Source organism: Schistocerca cancellata, chromosome 2 (genome assembly GCF_023864275.1).
Source record: "Schistocerca cancellata isolate TAMUIC-IGC-003103 chromosome 2, iqSchCanc2.1, whole genome shotgun sequence".
NCBI classification, from domain to species: Eukaryota; Metazoa; Arthropoda; class Insecta; order Orthoptera; family Acrididae; genus Schistocerca; species Schistocerca cancellata.
In genome coordinates this window covers 945,648,937-945,666,841 of record NC_064627.1, presented here as the reverse complement: position 1 = coordinate 945,666,841, position 17,905 = coordinate 945,648,937, and the positions used below count along the sequence as shown (strand labels likewise).

The following is a 17,905-nucleotide window of genomic DNA, read 5'->3' as shown; positions in this document are numbered from 1 at the left end:
CATGTAGTCATTCACACAAGTAAGCACATCTCAAGCGCACATGACAGCCATCACTGGCAGTTCAGACCGGAATGCAAGTGTCACTTGGAATGAAAGCAGCAATCTGAGGGAGAGGAAGGTACAGAAGGAGGAAGAGAAGAGTGCTGTCTGGTGGAGCATGCAGGAACTAGATGGAGGCATGACAAGATCCCCACTGAGGTTGGGAGGCTGTTGAACAGCAAGTCGGGGAGTGGGGGGAGGAGGGTAACTCACCTCGGCACTGTTCAGAAAAGATGGTGATGTTGGTGAGGATCCAGATGGCCCTGGTTGTGAAGCAGCCACTGAAATCGAGCATGTTATGTTCAGCTGTATGTTGTCACAGGGTGGTTAGTTGGTGGCGGCTGTTTATCCTGGTGGCCACCGCCAAACTTTGCCAAGAGCAAAGTAGACCACACTGTGGCACAACATGCAGCTGAACATTAAAGAATTTTCATTAAGTTTCGGGTGTGCAGCCGCAAGAAATCTCCTTCTTCTTCTAATATTTCAGCTGTATAACATTCAGCCATCTTCAGAGTGAGCCGCAAGACTGCCGCTCCAGTGCTCGCTTAGTCTCTTTATACTGTTGTACCGCGCGACTGCGCATGCGGCCACAGATGCAAATGCGCCAGAGACGTTGGTCGGCGGCAGAGACGTGCATAATGCACGAGTGGTATCTATGACTCCGCAGTTGATCTGTGTTGGCATATCGATATCTCATTGTGAGCGGCACTGTGACGACGTCTTTGTGAGTTTATTACAGCAAGTGCCGGATTCCATGATTTATCAAGATTGAAACCACTATCTCTATTAATTAAATTCGTCGTCAAGCAAATTTCAATTGCCTCCTTCACTATCGAGTCCCAAAAGGATGATGTAGTTGCCAAAATTTTTCGACCTTGTCATACAACATACTGTGACCATTATCAATACGGTGCTCTGTCACTGCCGACTTGTTAGGTTGTAAAAGTCGTGTGTACCTCCGGTGTTCTGTATATCTTTCTTGGACAGTACAAGTTGTTTGTCCATTCACATGGAATTTTGTAAACTCCAGATTTTCAGAGCAGCAAATCATCTTTGATGGAGCCCAAAAGTGCAGCTGTCTTGTGTCGAAGGCGAAAAATCACTTTTACTTTGTGATGAGAGGCTACCCACATATGGCAGGAAGGCCATCGATTTAAAGGTTTCTTCACTTTCTTCTGCTTTCTTTGTGGCCTCTTTCGGTTTCATTTTCAGTGCCCTATGTATTTGTTGTGGAGAGTACCCATTGTCTTCAAACACTCTTTGTAAGTGGGAAAGTTCATCTTGCAGACTGCTTTCGTCAGAAATAATATGCACTCTGTGGGTCAAAGTTCGGAGAACACTCATTGTCTGGGCAGGATGGTGGCAGCTATTTGCACGTAAATACAGATCGGTGTGTGTCGGCTTCCTATACACTTCATGTCCCAAAGTGCCATCCTCTCTGCGCTGAACCAAAACATCCAAGAATAGAAGGCATCCCTCCTTTTCAAATTCCATTGTGAACTTTATTTGATCGTGGAGGGAGTTCAGATGTATTAAGAAGTCTTGCAAGTTGTCTTCACCATGGGGCCAAACTACAAAGGTGTCATCAACATACCTCCAGAATACCGTGGGTTTCAAGTCAGCAGATTCAAGCGCCTTCTCCTCGAAGTCCTCCATAAATAAATTGGCCGCCAGAGGGGATAAGGGACTACTCATGGCAACTCCGTCCGTCTGTTCAAAAAATTCGCTGTTAAATAAGAAATATGTGGAGGTCAGAACATGTTTAAATAAAGCTGAAATCTCTGTCAAAACTTCTTTCAATAAGTTGTAGAGATTCTGGAAGGAGAACCTATGTAAATAAAGCCACCACATCAAAACTAACTAATATATCAGACAGGTTCATTTTCAATTATTTCAGTTTACTAATGAAGTCAGCCGAGTTTCTTATGTGGTGAGTACATTTTCCCACAAGAGGCCTCAACAACGATGCCAGATGTTTGGCAACGTCATAGGTCGGAGAGCCTATGTTACTTACTATGGGGCATAGAGGAACATCTTTCTTGTGGACCTTTGGTAGTCCATAAAGTCTAGGAGGCACCAGACCACTTGGTTTCAATCTCCGAACAACTTCTGGTGGAAAGGGAGAACCATTCAGAAGTGAAACTGTTTTCTTTGCCACTCGATTAGTGGGATCCCTGCTGATCTTCCGGTACATGCTGTCACTCAATAAATTGTACATTTTATCATGGTATTCGTCCCGGGACAATAAAACAGTAGCATTACCTTTATCTGCTGGGAGTACCACTGTCTGAGTATCCAGGCGAAGCTTGCGTAGAGCAGCCCTCTCTGCCACAGATATATTGCTCCTTTGTGGGTGAGCCTTCATAATTGCACGGCATGTTTCACATCTTATTTCCTCTGCTGAATCCGAGGGAAGTGGTCGAACAGCTTCTTCAATGGCACTGATAAACGAAGGCAATGGCAGAACCTGTGGCATGGGTGCAAAATTCAGCCCCTTACTCAAAACCATCATCGTAGCATCGTCCAAATCTCTACCTGTCATATTAATAACAAGGCGTCGAATAACAGTTTCTCGCTGCGATGTCATCTTCAGTCGACTAAATTTTGCAGTCTGTCGGGATGTGGCCACCTCACGAATCCAGTCTGATTTGGCCCAAGTTGTACCATCAATCCAATTCCAAGAATCATAGGGTATCTCCACAGACATCTTCAGGTGCAGGCGATACAGTTCTTCAGAAACCAGGCCTAATTTTCGGCGAGTAAAGTGAATCCTCTCCTTAACAACAGAAGAACCAGCTTTTGTTAAAATCTTATTCATAGACATAGTTTTTATAAAATGTACTAATCTGGCAAACTTCGGAATTATGCCCTGGTCACGGCACCTTAGTAAAAAACTTAAAGAGCTCAGTAATCTCGCTCTCAAGTGTCGAAGCTTATCCAATCGTCAAACACATAAAACCATCTCCTCCCCGCAGAGGTACTTGATGTGAATCTTCAGGCTTTTGGCGTCGCAGAGACAGTTGCACTAAGTTTCGGGTGTGCAGCCGCAAGAAATCTCCTTCTTCTTCTAATATTTCGGCTGTATAACGTTCAGCCATCTCCAGAGTGAGCCGCAAGACTGCCGCTCCAGTGCTCGCTTCGTCCCTTTATACTGCGCATGCGGCCACAGATGCAAATGTGCCAGAGACGTTGGTCGGCGGCAGAGACGTGCATAATGCGCGAGTTGTATCTATGCACCTACCTCTCTTTCCCCTTCCCTGCTCCTCTCCTTTTCCATTGCCCCCACCACCACCACCACCACCACCACCACCACCACTCCCCCCCCCCCTCCTCCCGTCCAACTACCTGCCGCTCAGCCTCCAGACACTGCGCCTGGTGACAGTCTAGTGATGCCTCCATCTAGTTCCTGCATGCTCCACCAGATATAACTCTACTAACTCTTCTTTCCTCTCACCTGTACCCTGCTGTCCCTTCCTCTTCCCTGCACCCAAGAAGTTGCTGCTTTTGTTCCATATGACAATTGCATTCTGGTCCAAGCTGCTGGAAATGGCAGTCATGTGTGTGTGCGGTGTGCTTGCGTTTGTGAATGAATGTTTTGTGTGTGTGTGTGTGTGTGTGTGTGTGTGTGTGTGTGTGTGTGTTTTCCCTTTTCTGAAGAATGCTTTGGCTGAAAGCTAAGTGTTTAATAGATTTTTCATTGCACTTGTCTGTAATTCAATATGTCACCTTAACGATGAGTAGCTTCATTTACTTTTCCACATATTGTTGATATTACAAGCTGGAGTTTCCATTGTTTGATTTCAATTTCACAGATTTTCGAATTCAGGCTGCTACGTAATGGTGACTTATTTAGTTTCATAACAAAAAAAAGGGATCTTTCACACACACACACACACACATGTTGATCGAAATATTGTAACACTTTTGCAGCCTCATTATGGAGACATGGGAACTCTATCTGAGGAAAACAATGTAGACACCATGGACAGTTTTAAAATAACAGGATCCTTCACTAAAATGGGAATTCCTTACAGTTCAATCACTTACATCTGCACATTCATAGGGGCACTTTCAACTGAAATGGCAAAGTCTCAAAAACAACTCAAAAACAGATGTTAAGTTGGCAGTGTCCTCAAAACGTTTAGGAAATTAGCCTTGTAATTGGTTCGTACCTGTTTTAAAATGCAGTTTATAACACAACTATGGAAGCCTCATAATATAAATTACTGACAAAATTGTTTTAAACATATTTTTTGGGCTTTTTAAATGTTGACTACAATATCTTTAATCATATTTTCTTGAACAATCTCTCACTCCATCTTCTTAAGAGTTCACCGAATCCATTACAAAATAACACTCTTTATTTATTACATATATTATGTAGGCACTAGTAACAACAATTCCTCAGGATGACAAGATTGGAACAGATGATTTAAAGATGCCATTCTGGTAAAACAGTTAAGTTAATAAAACCAATATTAGGTTAGCAAACTTAGTTCTCGCCTTCCACGTAAACAGGACAGTGAAAACAGCTTTCTGAAATTTGATCTTCCACAAGTTGTGTGGCATTTAAACATGGTAATTAAGTAAGAGGTACAGAACAAAAGCCAGTTGATGCCTATCATAAACAAAGCAAAGAAAATCATGCAAGTGTTCAATCTTCACTTTCAAGGCTTTTATCACTGCCTCTTCAACCCTAACATCCATATCAATAACCATTCCACTTACATATTCCCTTAGTTTTAGAAAATAGTGCAACCTGGTCTGTACAACTGAAGCTGTGAATGTTCCCATTCAACCACTTCCATTTGCCATACACAGTGTGTAGATATGGACCATACAGAAAACAAATTCCTCACAATCATAATTTGGACTGAATAGACAGAAGAGTTTTTGTAATAACACACAGAAAACTAGTCATTTGCTTTCCCACAGAAAGGCTGCCTTGGTTGTTCAGAGTGAATTTCAAAAGCTTCTTTGTACTACCTACAGAGCTTGAAGATCAAATGACATGTCCAAAACACAAATATAAACCAAAGATACTCAATCATTTTTTTTTTTTTAAAGTACATATGCAAATCCAAATGTAGCATACTGCACATACAGTTAGATTAATAAAACTCTGTACGTTACCTTCTGAGTTTCAGCATTAGGTTCACAGCTGTGATTGATGAATCGCGAAACATTTCCCTTCACTGTAGCGTCAATAATAGAATCAGATTTCAATGCCATGAAATAATAATGGCGATTCTTCTCTTTGGCATAATCCTTAGCTCGACGGCGAAATTCCTTAGGATCCAACACCTCCCCAACATATTCCATTATGAAAGCACCACTGTAACATGTTATCTGTTTTTAAAAGATGTTATATTAAGCAAAAGCATAAGACAGATAATTTTTAAATTTCTATAATTTAGCTATGAACGACAACATGTAGTGAAAACATGTAATGCTTCACAATCTCGATTCTAGGATGACACAATAAGAGTATTCACGTCTACATCTATATTATTATAACACCATCTCGGAACCCAGTGCCAGTTGCAGTGTACGGGCAACGAAAATTTGATTTGAAATATTTTGCATGATTATTGATCAAATTTAGAAACTTAAAATGCTTCCATAAGCTCTTTAGAGCTGTAATTTTGAGCTCTTTAAGATGTATAATCTTATGTTAAAGTCTGATACGATAAGACAAATATTACAGCTGGAAACTGTGTGTTTTATCTTGAGGCAGTGTAACTGACAGTGTGCAAATACAAGGATTTCATTCATCCAGTGTTTGAGAAAGAGAGCTCCCAGCGATTTCCAACAAAGCTAACACATAGTTTCGAATATTTGTGAAACTTTTTTTCACAGACACGTTCCCCGCAAAATGATAAACAAAAAAAAAGTTTATCACTTCCAACATTTTCCCTGTTCATGCAGTCAAACTTCAGCATCAGGCATGACATTTTAATTCATTACTTATTTACTACTAAATCTATCTGCAACACAGTTTACAGGCAGTATCCACATGTAGCACCAAATGTACCTGCAAAATTCTATCATTGTACAACACACAGTTCAGGAGATTTGACAATATGAACATTTAGATGCATGAGAAAACTGATGTTTTACAATATTATGAAAAGTATAGTTGCTACTCACCATATAGCAGAGATGCTGAGTTACAGATAGGCACAACAAAAAGAAGGCCACACAATAAGCTTTTGGCCAACAAGGCCTTTGTGTGAGTTGTGTGTCGTCTATTTTTGACTAAGGCCATGTTGGCCGAAATATTATTGTGTGGTAGTCTTTTTGTTGTGCCTATCTGTGACTCACTATCTCTGCTATATGGTGAGTAGCAACTAGCCTTTTCGTAATATTGTTACTTTCCAGCCTGGATTTTCCATTGTTTGAAAACTAACTTTTGCTTACAATGAAGTGCAAATTACCCAGTTATATTCATCCAGTGTTTCATAATGAGACTGCTTAATGACTTCCAATAAAGTTCAAGCATTATTTCAAATCTTTCCTAAGCTTTTTCTCACTCACATGCCTAAGGGCAATTATTGAACACATTAACTCATTTGTAACGTAATCAGACATCTGAAGTGGTTTTATATTTGGAAGTTCAATTCTTTAAAGAATCAGGGGTTTACTGGTTTAATATATTATGGAACTACTAACACCATTAACTGAGGGCACGGAAGTCAGAAATTTTGTAAAAATCCTTGTGGGAATGGGAACTCTTGAAATAGCATTTTTTAGAGCAATTTGTGGGGTGCAGGACAGGAAGAGAGGGTGAATAGTGTAAGACATGTTACTAAATTAAAAATGTTCATTTTTTAAATTACATTTCTAAGTTTAACATACTTCTGTAATAGTGTAACTGGCCACCACTGCCTGAACTTTTTGGATGAAATATATTGTTCTCACTGATGTTTGAAAGATGCCTTTATCCTGCACAATGATTCATGGTCTTTTCACAGATTCTTTGACTACATTACTATTAATTCTTTTTGGGAAGGTACCTTCAAATATTATTGCAGATTCATTTCTGAATAAACTGCTGCTGAAATTGACGTCTCTTTCACTATCGATATTTCTTCTTTTCACATCATGGAGGCATAATTTAAAAACCTGAACTACACTGCCAGACAAAAAAAAGCTAAGCACCTAGCAGTGGAGGAGGAAACAAAATAAAACCTCACAGACTGAAAGGGTACGAGATGTTATTTTGGTGATTACAAAATCTAGTCAAACTTACAAAGGACTTGAAAAGTACGAGACCACCTATCAGCATAATGTAGCATCCCACCTGGTCTGGACACATGGGTGTCAAAACCCGTTACGTCCTCTCCCGAGGCAAACTGGCCCACAACTGTTGTAGCTGGTCCTTCTCCATATCCCTGATACTAGCACAGGGAAGGCTTTTATGTCCAACCTGGCCCTACATGTGCTCTATCGGAAACAGATCTGCAGATCTTGCTGGCCACAAGAGTACCACAACATCACACAAACAGTTCATGCAGACATGTATCAAGTATGCATGTGCAGTATCTTATTGAAATTGCACCACAAGACTGTCCTATGAGAGCTTAACACAATGGTGATGTTGTTGTGGTCTTCAGTCCTGAGACTGGTTTGATGCAGCTCTCCATGCTACTCTACCCTGTGCAAGGTTCTTCATCTCCCAGTACCTACTGCAACCTACATCCTTCTGAATCTGCTTAGTGTATTCATCTCTTGGTCTCCCTCTACGATTTTTACCCTCCACACTGCCCTCCAATACTAAATTGGTGATCCCTTGATGCCTCAGAACATGTCCTACCAACCGATCCCTTCTTCTGGTCAAGTTGTGCCACAAACTCCTCTTCTCCCCAATCCTATTCAATACCTCCTCATTAGTTACGTGATCTACCCATCTAATCTTCAGCGTTCTTCTGTAGCACCACATTTCGAAAGCTTCTATTCCCTTCTTGTCCAAACTAGTTATCGTCCATGTTTCACTTCCATACATGGCTACACTCCATACAAATACTTTCAGAAACGACTTCCTGACACTTAAATCTATACTCAATGTTAACAAATTTCTCTTCTTCAGAAATGCTTTCCTTGCCATTGCCAGTCTACATTTTATATCCTCTCTACTTCGACCATCATCAGTTATTTTGCTCCCCAAATAGCAAAACTCCTTTATTACTTTAAGTGTCTCATTTCCTAATCTAATTCCCTCAGCATCACCCGACTTAATTCAACTACATTCCATTATCCTCGTTTTGCTTTTGTTGATGTTCATCTTATACACTCCTTTCAAGACACTGTCCATTCTGTTCAACTGCTCTTCCAAGTCCTTTGCTGCCTCTGACAGAATTACAATGTCATCGGCGAACCTCAAAGTTTTTATTTCTTCTCCATGGATTTTAATACCTACTCCGAATTTTTCTTTTGTTTCTTCACTGCTTGCTCAATATACAGATTGAATAACATCGGGGATAGGCTACAACCCTGTCTCACTCCCTTCCCAACCGCTGCTTCCCTTTCGTGCCCCTCGACTCTTCTAACTGCCATCTGGTTTCTGTACAAATTGTAAATAGCTTTTCGCTCCCTGTATTTTACCCCTGCCACCTTAAGAATTTGAAAGAGAGTATTCCAGTCAACATTGTCAAAAGCTTTCTCTAAGTCTACAAATGCTAGAAACGTAGGTTTGCCTTTCCTTAATCTTTCTTCTAAGATAAGTCGTAGGGTCAGTATTGCCTCACGCGTTCCAACATTTCTACGGAATCCAAACTGATCTTCCTCGAGGTCAGCTTCTACCAGTTTTTCTATTCGTCTGTAGAGAATATACGTTAGTATTTTGCAGCTGTGACTTATTAAACTGATTGTTTGATAATTTTCACATCTGTCAGCACCTGCTTTCTTTGGGAAGTCTGAGGGTGTTTCGCCTGTCTCATACATCTTGCTCACCAGATGGTAGAGTTTTGTCAGGACTGGCTCTCCCAAGGCCGTCAGTAGTTCTAATGGAATGTTGTCTACTCCCAGGGCCTTGTTTCGACTCATGTCTTTCAGTGCTCTGTCAAACTCTTCACGCAGCATCGTATCTCCCATTTCATCTTCCTTTACATCCTCTTCCATTTCCAGTCCCAACCAATGAGGCCCAACAGTCAGTTCTTGTTGGCATCCATAGCATGCAACTGCACAACGGCAGACAGTGCATGTACAGTATTTGGTTTTGATTATTTCTTCCTGTCTCCTATTGCCCAAATGTTACACTTTAGATGCATTTGATTATTAGACTCTCTCCTCTTCCTTCTAGTTCCATCTAAGATGCAGTGACCTTGGGCCCTTGCACTGACTGGCTGCACTTTGTGATAATACACGCCCAAGTACAAAAGTCATTAGTACAACTGAAGCAAATATACACCAATTTAATCAAACTTGCTGAAAAGAAAAGAAATGAATGAAAACATTACGGGAGAAATCAATGAAGATATCATGAAATAATATCAATGGAAACTAGTCAGAAATTGTGAAGTCATATAATGAGAATGTTGTGACAAATCAAAATTTTTTGAAGTAGTAGCAGGAAACATCAGTGCCAATAAAAAATTTGAGTCAGGCCTACAGGAGTGTTCAGATAGCCTAACTAACTTCTCATGAAAACCAGGTAATCCAGATTCGAGTAGCAGTCCGATATAAATTTTCATTTGACACAATATATTCATAACATTGCAGATTGGGAATATCTGAGCATTTGTTGCAGACATCATTTCATGTAACGAATTTTCATTGATTTTATCCGCATTGTCTCCAATCACTTCATTTCAGTGAGTTTAATTTAACTGATATATGGTGACAAGGCAAAACATATGACTACTGCCTATCACAAGATTGAATGCTACCTTGTTGCACTGCAGGCACATGAAGCAGTGATGAAAGTAAACAGTCAGAAGCATAGACAAGTGGAGAATCACTCTTAGCAACAACATGAGCCACAAATGAGAAATCCCCTGACATAAGCAACTTTGACAAAGGATAGATTATTATGGCCTGGCATCTGGGAACAAACATCTGAAGCAATGAAGTCAGTCAGCTGTTTGTTGCTACTATTGTAAGCATCTACAGTAAGGGGTGGAAGACACTAAAAACAAGAGTAGGCAACAAGATGTTGGATGTCCACATCTCATCACACAATGTGGAAGTCAGAGGCTTTCCTACTCTGTAAAGCATGAACTATCTGTGGCAGATCTTACAAAGTACAATGCTGGTGCATGGTTAAGTGTTCTGGAGCACACCATTCAGCACACATTGTCCAGCACAGGGCTCCACAGCAGACGACCCTTATCCATTTCCGTGATGACCCAATGACATCATCAGTTATGAATGCAGTGGGCATGCGATGATTTACAGTTCTTGCTGCAGTACGTCAATGGATATGTCATCATCCCCACAAAGAGCTGCTTGAAAAATTCATGATCTGAAGGACACAAGCCAGTGAGGGCAGTATTTTGTTAAAGGAGACATTTAACCGGGCTTCCATGGTCCGGCAGTAGTAATTTAGGCACCATGATATCTGTGAACCATGTGAACATTCTTAACATTCTTCCGGATCACCTACATTCCTTCAAGCTTCATGTCTTCCCTGACAGGTGTGGTGTTTTCCAGCAATTTCTGAGTCACAAGGCCAGAATTGTTGTGCAATAGTTTGAAAAGCCCAATAGTGAACTCACACTGCTATTTTGGCCACCAAATTCCGATGAGCTGAACTCAATGGAACACATCTGGGACATTATCAGGCACTGGGTGTAGACCCACAAATCACCAGCCCAAAACAGGGTAATTACCTGACCTGGGCATGCACATCTGGTGTCACATACCTTCAAAAACCTACCAAGGTCTTGCTGAATTCACGCCACACAGAATCGCTACTCTCTTGCATTCCAAAGGTAGACCCACACACTATTAAATAGGTGATCATAATGTTAGGCTTTATCACAGTATTTACAAATACTGTTGTGGCAGTGATTGCTTGAAAATGCTGGTTGAGAAATGTAAATCATCCTGCAGAAATGAATATTAAGCCAAAGGTGTTACCTGGTATTTATAGATGAATAATGGACTCCTTTAAAAGGAGCTACAGAAAAGTATGCATAATTCACTATTTTATAGATTTTGTAGAGGCTGTAAAAAGACAGCGTATGATGATTCGGGAGGATTTGTAAACAAAAACTCCCATCATGGAAAAGTCCTACAGCATTCTAGGAACTTTAGGAAGTTTGTTTATTAATAAAGAAAATTTATTACACAGAGATTAAGAGGAGGAGAAAAGAGTGGATCCAGTGTAAGCTTTCTATTGTACATTGCTCACAGGTAATTACTTAATTACATCAGTCGATACCACCTCTCAATAATCTTGTTCACTGTGGTGTCATGACAGTTGCTGCCAAGATGTTATCTTGAATGTATGAGGATCAATGATAAATCTTCACTTTCAAGAAAGTAGATGCGTTACCTAGCCTCTATCTAGATAACTGGTCGATATATCATATGGAACAATAGTGTTTAATGCCACATAGTGTCAGGCATTGCCTCTTTGTGGGGAGACTATAATGAGGTAATGACGACAAATGAGGAGTTAAAGGAACAAGAAGTATCTACAACAAGAAGTATCTACATCTACATCTCCATACATACTCGCAAGACACTGTACGGTGCAAGGCGGAAGGTGCCCTGTACCACAACTAATCGTTTCCTTTCCTGTTCCACATGCAGGTGAATCTATCTGGGGAAAAACGACTATTTAAATGCGTCATTATGAGCATTAATTTCTCGTCGAGTCTGACCTTCAAGGTCCCTATGCGAAATGTACGTTTATGGCAATAGGATCGTTCTGCAGTCAGTTTAAAATGCAGGTTCTCTAAACTTGCACAGTAGCGTTCTTCGAAATGAATGTCTTCTTCCCTTCAGGGATTCCCACTTGAGCTCCCGAAGCATTTCAATAACACTTGCACACCGATCAAAAGTACAGGTAACAAATCTAGCAGCTTGGCTCTGAATTGCTTGATTCAATCCAACCTGGTATGCTTCCCAAACAGTCAAGCAGTACTCAGGAAGGGGTCACATGAGCATCTTCAATGCGGTCTCCTTTACAGATGAACTTCACTTTCCTAAAATTCCCCCAATAAACTAAAGTCAACTATTCACCTTTCCTACCATAATCCGCACATCCTCGTTCCATTTCATTTCACTTTCCAACATTATGCTCAGATATTTAAATGCTGTGATTGTCAAGCAGGACACTACTAATGCTGTATCTGAACATTACGGGTTTGTTTTTCCTACTCATCTGCATTAACTTACATTTTTCTAGATTAAAAGCCAGCTGCCATAAATCACACCAACTAGATATTTTGTCCAGGTCTTTTTGTATCAACCTATGGTCACTTATCCTTGACACCTTCCTATACAACACATCATTAACAGCAAACAACCACCGAGAGAGGTGGCGCAGTGGTTAGCAAACTGGACTCGCATTCGGGAGCACGACGGTTCAATCCCGTCTCCAGCCATCCTGATTTAGGTTTTCCGTGATTTCCCTAAATCGTTTCAGGCAAATGCCGGGATGGTTCCTTTAAAAGGGCACGGCCGATTTCCTTCCCCATCCTTCCCTAACCCGAGCTTGCGCTCCGTCTCTAATGACCTTGTTGTCGACAACACTTTAAAAAAAAAACAAAAAAACAAAAAAAAACACTTACCACAAAAAACACAGCAAACAACCACAGATTGCCGCCCACCCTGTCTGCCAGATCATTTATGCATACAGAAAACAGCAATAGTCCTATCATAATTCCCTGAGGCACTCCTGATGTTACCCCTGTCTCCAACAAACATTCGCCATCGAGGACAACATATTGGGTTCTATTACTTACGAAATCTTTGAGCCAGTTGTTTGCACGTACATACATTAACAGCCCTACCCCCATGAACCATGGACCTTGCGGTTGGTGGGGAGGCTTGCGTGCCTCAGCGATACAGATGGCCGTACCATAGGTGCAACCACAACGGAGGGGTATCTGTTGAGAAGCCAGACAAACGTGTGGTTCCTGAAGAGGGGCAGCAGCCTTTTCAGTAGCTGCAGGGGCAACAGTCAGGATGATTGACTAATCTGGCCTTGCAAAACTAGCCAAAACGATTTTGCTGTGCTGGTACTGCGAACGGCTGAAAGCAAGGGGAAACTACAGCCGTAATTTTTCCCAAGGGCATGCAGCTTTACTGTATGGTTAAATGATGATGGCGTCCTCTTGGGTAATATATTCCGGAGGTAGGCGTGGACTACTCAAGAGGACGTCGTTATCAGGAGAAAGAAAACTGGCGTTCTACGGATCGGAGCGTGGAATGTCAGATCCCTTAATCGGGCAGGTAGGTTAGAAAATTTAAAAAGGGAAATGGATAGGCTGAAGTTAGATATAGTGGGAATTACTGAAGTTTGGTGGCAGGAGGAACAAGACTTTTGGTCAGGTGAATACAGGGTTATAAATACAAAATCAAATAGGGGTAATGCAGGAGTAGGTTTAATAATGAATTAAAAAAATAGGAGTGCGGGTAAGCTACTACCAACAGCATAGTGAACGCATTATTGAGGCCAAGATAGACACAAAGCCCATGCCTACTACAGTGGTACAAGTTTATATGCCAACTAGGTCTGCAGATGATGATGAAATTGATGAAATGTATGATGAGATAACAGAAATTATTCAGGTAGTGAAAGGAGACGAAAATTTAATAGTCATGGGTGACTGGAATTAGAGAGTACGAAAAGGGAGAGAAGGAAACATTGTGGGTGAATATGGATTGGGGGAGAGAAATGAAAGAGGAAGCCGTCTGGTAGAATTTTACACTGGGCATAACTTAATCACTGCTAACACTTGGTTCAAGAATCATAAAAGAAGGTTGTATACATGGAAGAAGCCTGGAGATACTAGAAGGTATCAGATAGATTATATAATAGTAAGACAAAGATTTAGGAACCAGGTTTTAAATTGTAAGACATTTCCAGGGGCAGATGTAGACTCTGACTACAATCTATTGGTTATGAACTGTAGATTAAAACTGAAGAAACTGCAAGAAGGTGGGAATTTAAGGAGATGGGAACTGGTAATCTGACTAAACCAGAGGTTGTACAGAGTTTCAGGGAGAGCATAACGGAACAATTTACAGGAATGGGGGAAAGAAATACAGTAGAAGAAGAGTGGGTAGCTCTGAGGGATGAAGTAGTGAAGGCAGCAGAGGATCAAGTAGGTAAAAAGACGAGGGCTAACAGAAATCCTTGGGTAACAGAAGTAATATTGAATTTAATTGATGAAAGGAGAAAATATAAAAATGCAGTAAATGAAGCAGGCAAAAAGGAATACAAACGTCTCAAAAATGATATCGACAGGAAGTGCAAAATGGCTAAGCAGAGATGGCTAGAGGACAAATGTAGAGGCTTATCTCACTAGGGGTAAGATAGATACTGCCAACAGGAAAATTAAAGAGACCTTTGGAGAAAAGAGAGCCACTTGTATGAATATCAAGAGCTCAGATGGAAACCCAGTTCTAAGCAAAGAAGGGAAAGCAGAAAGGTGGAAGGAGTATATAGAGGGTCTATACAAGGGCGATGTACTTGAGGACAATGTTATGGAAATGGAAGAGGATATAGATGAAGATGAAATGGGAGATACGATACTGCGTGAAGAGTTTGACAGAGCACTGAAAGACCTGAGTCAAAACAAGGCCCCGGGAGTAGACAACATTCCATTGGAACTACTGACGGCCTTGGGAGAGCCAGTCCTGAGAAAACTCTACCATCTGGTCAACAAGATGTATGAGACAGGCGAAATACCCTCAGACTTCAAGAAGAATATAATAATTCCAATCCCAAAGAAAGCAGGTGCTGACAGATGTGAAAATTATCGAACTATCAGTTTCATAAGTCACAGCTGCAAAATACTAACGCGAATTCTTTACAGACGAATGGAGAAACTGGTAGAAGCCGACCTTGGCGAAGATCAGTTTGGATTCCGCAGAAATGTTGGAGCATGTGAGGCAATACTGACCCTACGACTTATCTTAGAAAATGGATTAAGGAAAGGCAAACCTACATTTCTAGCATTTGTAGACATAGAGAAAGCTTTTGACAATGTTGACTGGAATACTCTCTTTCAAATTCTAAAGGTGGCAGGGGTAAAATACAGGAAGTGAAAGGCTATTTACAATTTGTACAGAAACCAGATGGCAGTTATAAGAGTCGAGGGGCATGAAAGGGAAGCAGCGGTTGGGAAGGGAGTGAGACAGGGTTGTAGCCTGTCCCCGATGTTATTCAATCTGTATATTGAGCAAGCAGTAAAGGAAACAAAAGAAAAATTAAGAGTAAGTATTAAAGTCGATGGAGAAGAAATAAAAACTTTGACGTTCGCCGATGACATTGTAATTCTGTCAGAGACAGCAAAAGACTTGGAAGAGCAGTTGAACAGAATGGACAGTGTCTTGAAAGGAGGATATAAGATGAACATCAACAAAAGCAAAACAAGGATAATGGAATGTAGTCAAATTGAGTCAGGTGATGCTGAGGAAATTAGATTAGGAAATGAGACACTTAAAGTAGTAAAGGAGTTTTGTTATTTGGGGAGCAAAATAACAGATGATGGTCGAAGTAGAGAGGATATAAAATGTAGACTGGCAATGGCAAGGAAAGCGTTTCTGAAGAAGAGAAATTGTTAACATCGAGTATAGATTTAAATGTCAGGAAGTCGTTTCTGAAAGTATTTGTATGGAGTGTAGCCATGTATGGAAGTGAAACATGGACGATAACTAGTTTGGACAAGAAGGGAATAGAAGCTTTCGAAATGTGGTGCTACAGAAGAATGTTGAAGATTAGATGGGTAGATCACATAACTAATGAGAAGGTATTGAATAGAATTGGGGAGAAGAGGAGTTTGTGGCACAACTTGACAAGAAGAAGGGACCGGTTGGTAGGACATGTTCTGAGGCATCAAGGGATCACAAATTTAGCATTGGAGGGCAGCGTGGAGGGTAAAAATCGTAGAGGGAGCCTAAAAGATGAATATACTAAGCAGATTCAGAAGGATGTAGGTTGCAGTAAGTACTGGGAGATGAAGCAGCTTGCACAGGATAGAATAGCATGGAGAGCTGCATCAAACCAGTCTCAGGACTGAAGACAACAACAACAACAACAACAACATTTAACAGCTTGCAGTGGGGTACTGTGTTCAATGCCTTTCGGAAATCCAGAAACATGGAACCTGCCTGTTGCCCTTCATCCATAGTTCAGTATATCATGTGAGAAAAGATCAAGGTGGGTTTCGCACAAGCGATGCTTTCTGAATCCATGCAAATTCTTGGACATGAGCTTTTTGGTCTCTAGAAGATTTATTATACTCGAACTCAGAATATGTTCTAGAAGTCTGCAGTAAACTGATGTTAAGGCTACTGGTCTGGAATTTTGTAGGTCCACTCTTTTACCCTTCTTACATACAGGAGTCATGTTCACTGTTTCCTAGTCACTTGGCACTTTGCGCTGATCAAGAGATTCGCAATAAATGCAAACTAAATAAGGGGCCAACACCATAGAGTGCTCTTTGTAAAACAGACTTGTGATTCCATTCGAACCTGGTGACTTATTTGTTTTTAACTCTTTCAGTTGTTTCTCTATACCATGTCGTCTATATGGGCCTCTGTGTGATGGGCAATTAACGGTATATTTGTACGATTCTCCTGCATGAACAATTTCTTCAAAGTGGAATTTAAAACTTCGGCCTTCCTTTTGGTATCTTCTACTGCCAAACCAGACTGATCAACGAGTGACTGGATGGGAGCCTTGGATCTGATTAGCAATTTTACATAGGAGCAGAATTTTTTTGCGTTCTCCGTCAGATCTTTACCCAAGGAATGATAGTGGTAGTTGTTTTTATGCTTCACACATAGATCTTTTCACAGACATATGAATCTCTACTAATCTTTGCCTTTCATCATTTGTGCGGTCTCTTTTGAACCGAAAGCGCAACAGCCTTTGCTTCCTCAGCATTTTCTGAATTTCGTTATTAAACCATGGTGTGTCTTTTCCATCCTTAATCCACTTGCTAGGTACATACTTGTCCAGAGTACAATTTACAATGTTTATTTCATAAATGAATCCAGAAATAAACGTAGTAAACAGTACAGAATTGTGTAATTAATAATAGAAATTATAAGTGTGCAAATATTTCGTAATTTAAAATGCTTTCCAAAAAAATAATTTTAACTGTACATTCAAAACTTGTGCTTATTGATTATGACATCAAAACTAAAATATTTTATAAAGTAATTCCTTTCCAAAAATTTTAGCTTGAAATATAATATACTGTGTATAAAATTGTATGGAAGTTTTCAGAAAAGCAACTGAGATAATAGTGAACTATCCAAAATTCGAAAAATAATACTGGTATTGACAAATACTGTTGAGGAAAAGTAATGCTAGAGGAGGATGTCCCATTACAGCTTGCAAGTATGCTCTTGGTCACTAACTGCCTTCCATTATTGCTGAAGGCTGTGGGAAGCACATTATCCACAGCAATGTCAAGGTTTCTGAGTGAGAGATGACAATGCTATGCATCCTACTTCCAGATAGTTTTCTTTTTTAGAGTTACTGAAGGAATGTAGGTCTAGCAGCTCATTTGTAACAATTCATGTTACAATACATTTCATATGAGGAGTTCGCAGTCATGAGTGTGTGAGGTGTGGTTGCTCATGTGAATGAATGGTTGTGTTTCTCTTTATTTTTCTGACAAAGGCTGTGGCCGAAAGCTAATGTGCAAGTGTCTTTTAATTGTGCCTGTCTGCAACT

The 17,905-nt window shown here is 40.5% G+C and overlaps 1 protein-coding gene across 4 annotated transcripts in view; it reads right to left on the bottom strand.

The window, feature by feature from the left end:
• Positions 1 to 17,905, bottom strand: part of LOC126162917 (uncharacterized) — a 252,238-nt gene that overhangs the window by 198,037 nt on the left and 36,296 nt on the right. For all 4 annotated transcript variants that reach the window (XM_049919735.1, XM_049919733.1, XM_049919734.1 and 1 more), the window contains exon 5: positions 5,173 to 5,374. In XM_049919735.1, the coding sequence (XP_049775692.1) occupies positions 5,173 to 5,374 (202 nt within the window). The remainder of the gene's footprint in view (positions 1 to 5,172; positions 5,375 to 17,905) is intronic.